At 63.3% G+C, this 9,185-nt stretch overlaps 1 protein-coding gene across 1 annotated transcript; it reads left to right on the forward strand.

Moving 5' to 3' along the window:
• Positions 1 to 1,046: 1,046 nt before the first annotated feature.
• Positions 1,047 to 8,378, forward strand: CREB3 (cAMP responsive element binding protein 3). Its single transcript, XM_045022399.1, has 10 exons — positions 1,047 to 1,178; positions 3,195 to 3,332; positions 3,439 to 3,736; positions 3,940 to 4,049; positions 4,233 to 4,325; positions 5,391 to 5,497; positions 6,200 to 6,268; positions 6,500 to 6,584; positions 6,729 to 6,813; positions 7,110 to 8,378. The coding sequence occupies exons 2-10, from the start codon at positions 3,195 to 3,197 to the stop codon at positions 7,511 to 7,513; spliced, it is 1,389 nt and encodes a 462-aa protein (XP_044878334.1). The 5' UTR covers positions 1,047 to 1,178; the 3' UTR covers positions 7,514 to 8,378.
• The last annotated feature ends 807 nt before the right edge of the window (positions 8,379 to 9,185 follow it).

Consider the following 9,185-nt stretch of genomic DNA (forward strand, 5'->3'; position numbering starts at 1 on the left):
AGCATCACAGCCTGGGTCGCACCCCTGACTGATGGGCCAAGCCCCTCTACCGCGCCCATCACACACACCCCTTGGCCCCGCCCCCTCCTGCACCTCTGTCACTCACACCCCTCGGCCCCGCCCCCTCCTGCACCTCTGTCACTCACACCCCTCGGCCCTGCCCCAACCACTGCACCTCTGTCACTCACACTCCTCGGCCCCGCCCCAACCACTGCACCTCTGTCACTCACACTCCTCAGCCCCGCCCCCTCCTGCACCTCTGTCACTCACACCCCTCGGCCCCGCCCCCTTCTGCGCCTCTGTCACTCACACCCCTCGGCCCCGCCCCCTCCTGCACCTCTGTCACTCACACCCCTCGGCCCCGCCCCCTTCTGCGCCTCTGTCACTCACACCCCTCAGCCCCGCCCCCTCCTGCGCCTCTGTCACTCACACCCTCGGCCCCGCCCCCTCCTGCAGCTCTGTCACTCACACTCAGCCCCTCCCCCACCACTGCACCTCTGTCACTCACAGCCCTCGGCCCCGCCCCCTCCTGCACCTCTGTCACTCACACCCCTCGGCCCCGCCCCCTCCTGCACCTCTGTCACTCACACCCCCTCGGCCCCGCCCCCTCCTGCACCTCTGTCACTCACACTCCTCGGCCCCGCCCCCTCCTGCACCTCTGTCACTCACAGCCCTCGGCCCCGCCCCCTCCTGCACCTCTGTCACTCACAGCCCTCGGCCCTGCCCCCACCTCCACGTCTGTCACTCACACCCCTCGTCCCCGCCCCCTCCTGCACCTCTGTCACTCACAGCCCTCGGCCCCGCCCCCTCCTGCGCCTCTGTCACTCACACCCCTCAGCCCCGCCCCCTCCTGCACCTCTGTCACTCACACCCTCGGCCCCGCCCCCTCCGGCACCTCTGTCACTCACACCCTCGGCCCCGCCCCCTTCTGCACCTCTGTCACTCACACTCCTCGGCCCCTCCCCCACCACTGCACCTCTGTCACTCACGAGCGGACTGGGGGCGGGCTCTTCGGTGCTGTCTGGGTGACATTATTTCCGGCCAATGGGGGCCCGAGTCAGCCCCAAGCTCACCAATGAGCGGGCTTGCGGCGCAGGGGCTGCTGGGAGTTGTGGGCTCGGTGACGTCATTCTTGATGTGTTGGAAGCGGATGCGCGCAGCGGAAGGTGTTGAGTGAGGTACGGGGGTCCCGTGCGGGCGGGGGGTCCGCGGCGCCAGGGCTGGGTGCGACTGCAGCCCCCTCCCCGCCGGGAGAGAACCCAGGAGTCCTGCCCCCCCCCCCCGCCGGGAGATAACCCAGGAGTCCTGGCTCCCAGCCCCCCCCCGCCGGGAGAGAACCCAGGAGTCCTGCCCCCCCACCCCCCGCCGGGAGAGAACCCAGGAGTCCTGGCTCCCAGCCCCCCCCCGCCGGGAGAGAACCCAGTAGTCCTGGCTCCCAGCCCCCCCCCCGCTCTAATCACTGGTCCCCCCGCGGGGAGAGAGAACCCAGGAGTCCTGGCTCCCGGCCCCCCCCCGCCGGGAGAGAACCCAGGAGTCCTGGCTCCCGGCCCCCCCCCGCCGGGAGAGAACCCAGGAGTCCTGGCTCCCAGCCCCTCCCGCTCTAATCACTGGTCCCCCCGCGGGGAGAGAGAACCCAGGAGTCCTGGCTCCCGGCTCCCAACTCCTGTGGCTCTAACCACTAGATGTCACTCCCCACCCAGAGCTGGGGAAAGAACCCAGAAGTCCTGTCTCCCAGGTCCCTCCCCTCTCCTGCTCTAAAGCCGCTTAGCTGATGTCACAGGATTTTGGCATGTCCCTGAGCTGTCATTGCAAGGTGGCATGGCATGGCGAGGCAAAGAAACAAACCAGAGTGAAGCTGAATCTGTTTCTAGCCACCAGAGCCTGGTGCAGTGCAGTGCAGGGTGTGCAGTGCAGGGTGTGGCTGTCTGTTCAGGGCTCAGAATTGTGGCGGGAAGTGGCACACATGGTGCAAGTGACCAAGGATCTGTGTAGGCCATTCCATGGCCGGGGGTGATCACTGGGGCAGTGGCTCCTTGCCATGGAATTGGCCGCTGGATGCCCACAGAGAACTAGTCCGATTCGCCATTCCTGCACGTGGGCTGGTTGTCCACAGCTCCCCAGAGCTCAGACCTGGCTAGGAGAGGGGTGTGTTTTGGGGCTGCATGATTGGCCCCTTGAGAGCCCCGACATAGGGACCCAAGGCAGTAAGGCGATGGGGGGCCTAGCCCTGCCTTCTGCAGCTGTGCCTTCTTACTCAGCAGGGCACAGCTGGCTCCCAGCCTAACTGTTCCTCAGACAGGCTTGCAGGGGCGGAGAGCGGCAGCCGCGTGACCCCCATTCAGTGTTGTCTGATGTGCCCAGTAGCTGATGTCTTGGCTGCTGGGTTTGCACACGTGTGTGTGTGCGTGCGTACACACGTGTGCTGGGGGAGGCGTTGCTCTGTGTGCAGAGCAGCTTTTATGACCCTTCCTTCCGAATCGCCTGCTGTAGCCCGCAGTGGCCCAGCTCCTCCCTTGGCTGCCTGCCTGGGGACCTGTTCAGTGCGTGATTCCCAGCCAGATGTTCCCTGTGCTCGCCGGAACAATGGGGCCCCTGCATCCCCCTTCCTCTCACTGCCTTGCTTCCTGCTCCTTTGAGGGAGCGGACGGACTGATCCACCAGGGTTGCCCCGTGGACCAACTTCCTGTTTCCGAGCAGCTGCTGCGGTGCTGAGACTCAGGCTCCTTGGTCACAAGGTGATGCACCTGATCTGAGGCCTCCAAGGAGTGCCGGCCTAGCTGGCATCAGGCCAGGGTGCAGAGACTCTTCTGGATCTGGAGAGCTGCAGGAGCCAGTCTCGTATTGGGGCTGGGTGAGGAACTCCCCGGGGCCCTGCCCAGCCAGCTGTGCCTTCTTGCAGCACACTCATACTGTGAGGTGCCTGGGCCACATCACCCGCTGTCATTGCCCTGCTTGTGGGCTGCTGGGCCCAGGCTGTGCCTGGGCAGGTAGAGGTGCGCCAGGAGCCTTGCTGCAGGAGTCTCCGGGGTCTGGCTTTGCATGTGTTGTACCCTTCCCTGTAGCGCTCCTGGCAGTTACGCCCGTAGCGATGTGAGTGCCCAGGCAGAGGGGCAGGAGGGAGGTCCTGTCCCTCTCCTGGATGCGAGGGTGGGTCTCTCCCACAGCCCCTGGATGGCTCTGTCTGTCTTGCTCAGATGTCGTGCCCAGAAGAGGTGGTTGCCTTGGCAGATGAGGAGCTGCTCAGCTTCCTCCTGGCAGATGATGCTCCCTGTGCAGAGCTCTCGGGGGACGAAGCCAACCTGCTGGGAGACTGGGGTCTGCTGGAGCCCGAGGTGAGACTGCTGTCTGGTGCAGAGCATAGAGAAGTGAGCTGGGCTGGGCCGTGGGAGGGGGCTTTCAGGCCTCCATCCTCTGCTTAGCAGCAACTCTTCTCTGCAGCTCCTGAATGACAAGGAGGTGGAGGACTTTCTCAGCTCCCTGCTGAGCCCCTTTGTAGAGGGGCCAAGTGCCTTGCAGGGTCACTCGCCTCTCGACAGCGATAGCGGCATCTCCGAGGACCAGAATCCCTTCCCCAGCCCCAGCAGCTGGGATGCGTCTCCGGCCAGGGACCTCACCTCCAGCCCTTTGAGCTCTGACATCGTGCAGGTCGAACACAGCTACTCCCTCCATTGGGACAGGGTGGCGCTGGAGAGCGTGAGAGCTGAGACGGCAGAAGGAGACATCTCCATTGACCTGGGTAAGGGGTAGACCTGGGGAATCCCTCTACCACAGCTTGAGCCCATGGCTACGGGCCATGCTGGGCTTGGCAGGGAAGCAGCCCAGCTGTCTGCCGAGTGGAGGAAGAAGGCCGGGGGTGGGGAAGAGGGGTCTGGCTGGCCTGCTGGGGCTGCTGGCACGGGGTGTACAGTGGGTGGCGCCTGACTCTCATTCCTCTCCCAGATATGTGGGGGGACTCGGTAAGTGCAGAGGAGACCCTGGTCAACGAGCAGAGTTCCAGCTTCCCGGTTGCTGTGCCCATGGATGACTTCATGCCTGGCACCCCTATACAGGTACTGAGGCCCGTGCCCCAGGGACAGGCCCCACTGCAAATGCTCGTGGGCCCCTGCCTTCCCTCCTCACTTGCACCTCCGCTCTGTGCTCAGGTGCAGACTCCCATCTTGCCCCGGGGGCTTCCCTCACTAGTTCAGGGGAGGGGTTCTCCATGCTCAGCAGTGGGTTGGTTTCTGTTGTAGTTCGATTTCCCGGAACTGATCCTGACAGAAGAGGAGAAACAGCTTCTGGAGAGAGAGGGTGTCTCCTTGCCATCCCACCTGCCCCTGACCAAGGTGAGTTCACCCCCCACCCCACTCTAGTGCATGGCCCCTCCCCTCACTCACTCCTTCAGAGAGGGCCCAGGCCAGAGACTGATAGGAGCAATGAAGAGGGGTGCCCCATTACTACGGTCCAGGGCTGGTGTCTTGCGGGGCTCCATCTTCCATGATGGCCACTGGCCAGACCCCAGCTAGGTGATCTGCAGCCACTGCCCCTCTATCTGCTAGAAGGAAGAAGGTGTGGGGGAGGTGTGGCCTGCCACTGCACCTCCCCGGCATGTTGGCTGCTGTGGAGGGATGGGGGTTCTGTGCTACTGCAGAGAGTTCCCCAGAAGCAGGAAGGCAAGTGAAGTGAGTCTTGACAGTCCTCAGCTGCCCACAGGGACCTGAAGAGCAGCCATGAAACTGGCCAGTCTTGTTAGTTTGCTGTGCCTGTCTGCACCCTCCGGCTGGCTGTGTTGTATGGGGCCGTGTTCTGCAGGGATGCTGGGTCAGGCCCTCTCCTCCTGCCAAGGAGTTTGGCCTGGTCTCCTCGGGCCAGTGACTCTTTCAGGCCGTTTTCGAGACCTCTGGCCGGGCTGGGTTCTGGTCAGCCTGCCTAGTGTGAGCTGGAGGCCAGGCCCAGGCGTGTGTGCCTGGTGTAGGGGCTGTGGGCTGACGGGGGTGGAAGCAGGTGTGGGTGCACATGCAGAGACTGGAACTGCAGAAGGTGGTGTCAGAGCTGGGGCTCCTCTGCCTTTTGTCTCCCTGCTGTGCTGATAGTGCCCCTTGATTTCCTGACGCACTGGAAGGCAGCAGGTCTCGTAGATAGGCCACAGGTCACCTTGCCCTCTGGGCCAGGGCCTGCAGCTGGGTTCCTAGTGACGTCACAGGCAAAGCATGTGAGAAATACCTGGAGTAACCTCTGCCCTCCCCAGGCTCTTCCTGCATCTGGCCCGATGGCAGGTACCTGCCAGCTGCTGCTCCCTGTGCCCTGCTCAGGGCTGGGTTCTGGGCAGGGGCGTCACTACGAGCATAAGGGTGGCTCTCGGCCCAGAGTGCGGAGGCCTGGGCATGGCCTGTAACCTGGCACTGTTTCAGGCTGAGGAGCGGCTCCTGAAGAGAATCCGTCGAAAGATCCGGAACAAGCAGTCGGCCCTGGACAGTCGGCGCAGGAAGAAGGTCTATGTGGATGGCTTGGAGAGCAGGTACCATGGGCACAGCAGCGGGGAGTGATAGGCCCAGCAGAGGGTGTCACTCCTCCCATTTGTCTGGGGAGCGCCCCCTGCCAGAGCACTGGGGTAGTGAACCCTCTGGCACAAGGAGAAGAGCAGGACACCAGGCACTTGCACTCAAAGTGCTGGAGGCAGCTGCTGGCTCCCAGGCCCAGAGGAGCAGAAGCCGATAGGCAGGGCCTGTTTGTACCTCGCTCTGGTGGAGCTGGAAAGCTCCGATCAAGGTCTGAGACCCGCCAGTGAATGAGCCCTTCCCGCTCCCATGGGAGCCGTGTTCTGCCAGACACTCTGCCGAGGTGCTCCTGCTGCTCGAGACCCCAGCAGCCTCGGCTCGGGGCTCCAGGCACTGGTGTGAGCGTGCGGAGGAGTGGGACCTGATTTTTACCACTGAGAGGTCTGTCCCAGGGTAACCTCAGTGACCCCATCTGCTTCCCCTGCGACAAATTGGCGGCAGCGCTTGGCCCTGCCTCCTAGCTGTGTCAGAGCAGTTTGGCTGTCCGTGCCCCCAGCTTGTGGCTGTGCTAGGGACAGATGAGTTCACACCTGCCCCCAACCCTCAGGACATTTTGCACCTGGCACTGGGCAGGGTCTAGGGACTCCCTCCTGAGCCAGCAGCGAGGTTTCCCATGAGGGTCAGTCTGACTCTTTCCTCTCTCCCCATCGCTGCTTGGGAAGGGTCGTCACCTGCACGGCGCAGAACCACGAGCTGCAGAAGAAGGTGCAGCTGCTGCAGATGGAGAATATGTGAGTTCCTGACACTCCGGACATGGAAACCCGGGGGCAAGAGGGTGGGAAAGGGGGCACTGTCTCCCTGTGCCCCTCCAGTCGGCACTGACATGCCAGGGGAGCCAAGCCTGTTCCCCAGGATCCTGATCCCAGGCTGGAGGGACGCGGGGGTCTGTGCGGGGCTCGGTGGTGGGATGGGCAGCCTGGGATCAGGGGCTGCACTCACCTGCGTTTCACACTTTGCCCTAGGTCATTGCTCGAGCAGCTACGGAGACTCCAGGCCCTGGTGAGACAGTCCTCGACCAAAACCACCACCGCCAGCACCTGCGTCATGGTGAGTGGCCCCATAGCCGGGCATTGGCCCCAGCTCTTGCCCCCCAGGATCTGTGCTGGCCATGCGGGTGGTGCTGAGGAGCCTCCTTGGCTGGCGGGGCTGGAGTCACGTGCTGGTGCTAATGGTTCGGTTGTCTTTCTCCAGGTCCTGCTCCTGTCCTTCTGCCTCATTCTCTCTCCCAGTCTCTATCCGCTCGGAGCCAGAGTGCAGCAGGAGGGGTTCCGAGGAGGTGAGTGACTGGCTGCACGGGTGGGGCAGGATTGTGCCCGACAGTGAACTCTTCTGGGGTGAATGTTCCAGGTGATGCAGCCCCAGCAGAGATGTGGTTTCCCAGACATGGGCTCACGCCTTGTGTGCGCGGGGCCTGTTTGCGGGTTGCTCGGCTGTCCTGTCCCATTGCAAGCTGCTGCCAAAGCTGCTCTCCTCTGCCCTGTGCAGACTAGGGTCAGGAGAGCCTGGGGTCAGCCCCTGCCCTGGCACACGACGCCCTTGGCAACGCCAGGCTGACTCTCCTCTCTCTTGCAGTGCTGTCTCGGCAGATCCGTGAGTACCCAAGTGACGCGGCCCAGTTTCAGGCAGCAGCTGCCCAGCAGGCAGAGGGGCCTGAAACCCAGGGGGAGCGCACAATGGAGGGACTGGCCCTGGAATCCAAGACGGCCCTGCTGCCGGGCAGCCTCAATCACTCCCGGGACGGGGGGGAGAGCCCACCCAGAGCGGAGCATGGCTCTGCCATCAACAGCAACTCATCCTCCGACCCTCCGCCAGGAGCCAGCTCTGAGCTGGGTCCCCGCCAGCAGCAGCCGGAGCAGCTTCCTGGGAAGGGCCCCCTGCACTCTGCGGAGCCGGCAACCTGGGGGACTAAGAAGCAGGAGTGGGTGGAGCGCACCACTAGTGTCGTGATCCAGCAGCACCGTGCAGATGAGATGTGAGCACTGGGCGCCTCGTGCTGCCTGGCTGTGAACACGCGAGGGCCTGGGGCTCTGCCCCCAGAGGAAGCCAGGACAGCTCTGACTGATCCTTATCGACACAAATGCTTCTAAACGCCCCTGAGCGGGTTCTGTCTCCCCACCCACCAAACCTGAACTGGGGAGCAGCTGGGCTCAGGGGTAGCAGGAAACAGTTCTAGCTGCAGCATGGAGGTGGGCACAGCATGGGAAGTTGGTGCCCTTCCCTCTCCAGATCAAGCACCTGCATTATTGAGTTCCCTGCAGCTGGACTGAGTGGGAAACCACTTTGACTGGGCTGGGCCCGAGTGCCCTTAGCAAGTCCCACAGCTCCAAGAGATCTGTCCCTTCCAGCAGCACAATGATTCCCTGTCCTTCAGCTGGACACGCCAAGCCCCTATGCCCCAGGCTGCTGGCTGGATGTGGTTCTGCTACGGGACAGCTCTAAACTTCTCTCATCAACTTCCCTGCCAGCTGCTGGTCTTGGCGAGGCTGAGGGCGGCTGCAGGCAGAGGGTCCCTGCCCAGTGCTTTGTGCTGCCTTCCTGCTGGCCAAGGGGCTGCTGATCACAATCCTGTGGAGGGGAGGGGTCTGCACTGCTGTAGGGGTGGAGGTGCAGAGAGCCCTGCGGGGTAGTCTCTGCAACAGGGCTTCGGGCACATGGCAGTGGGGAGGGCCAGGTCAGCTGGGCCGCCTCTGGCCTGCAGTCCTGGGCAGGGGCTGGTGTAACGCGGCTGAGCCCTGGGATGAGGACTGCCAGCTGAGCCAGCACCAGCCAGGGTCGCCCTCCCCCCGGTCCCTAACTGCTATAGGAATGGCTCTATTATAATAAAGTGTAAATGAAATGGACCCTCTGCTGGGCTGTCCCCTGTGTGCAGGTGTCCGGATAGCCCCACAGCTGCCTCCCAGCCATGCAAGGGGGGCGCCTCACGATGCTCCCAGGCTGAGACTTGACCCCTATTGACCTGGGGCCTGTTCCTGTCCTGCTCCCTCTCCAGGGCAGGGGGTGCTGCGTGTCAGCCTCCTGCAGGCAGCCTTAGCTCTTCCCCCGGGGCTCCTGCTCCCTCCTGCGCGTTTGGAACCTCGCTGTGCGGAAGCCAGGCAGAGCCTGAGCCCAGCCCCACCTGTCTGGAGAGGGGAAGTGGGGCTGCCCTGTAGCGCCAGCCACAGAAGGCTCAGGAACAATGATCGCACTGGTGGAGGAAGAGGAACTTGATAAGTCAGGGCCCTTCACTGCACCAGGACCATTCACACTAAAATGAAGGTGTAAATGGTGATAGCGCAAGGAACCACTGCAGCAATTTCAGACCAGGGTGGTGGTGGATTCTCCATCGCTGGAAGTTCTTCAGCCACCAGGGGGATGTTTTTCTAAAGGTTCTGTTCAAACCGGGATTGATTCAGGGAAGTCCTGTGGTCAGAGCAGTGCTGCAGCTGCCTGAATCACCTGCCCTGCCCCGCCCCCTTTGCCCCTGGGTGTGCCCCTGGGGGGATGGCAGCTGCTCCTACTCCCCCTCTGGGTTAGTGCCCCGGTGCCTCAGGAACCTGACCTCTCCACTGCCAGCAGGGCTCAGCTTGCTCAGCTGCAGGCATCCCGTGAATGCTTGTCCCTAAACTGGCTCTGCCCTGGGGAGTCTGGTAAGGGGCTGGCAGAAGGGGA

Source organism: Mauremys mutica, chromosome 6, assembly GCF_020497125.1.
Source record: "Mauremys mutica isolate MM-2020 ecotype Southern chromosome 6, ASM2049712v1, whole genome shotgun sequence".
Taxonomy (NCBI): domain Eukaryota; kingdom Metazoa; phylum Chordata; order Testudines; family Geoemydidae; genus Mauremys; species Mauremys mutica.

What these genes read in the sequence shown, in the direction of transcription:
- CREB3 (XM_045022399.1), top strand. Translation starts at nt 3,195, where the DNA reads ATGTCGTGCCCAGAAGAGGTGGTTGCCTTGGCAGATGAGGAGCTGCTC. An exon ending in GGGGTCTGCTGGAGCCCGAG is followed by an intron (nt 3,333 to 3,438) that starts GTGAGACTGCTG and finishes TCTTCTCTGCAG; the next exon opens with CTCCTGAATGACAAGGAGGT. An exon ending in GTGGATGGCTTGGAGAGCAG is followed by an intron (nt 5,498 to 6,199) that starts GTACCATGGGCA and finishes CTGCTTGGGAAG; the next exon opens with GGTCGTCACCTGCACGGCGC.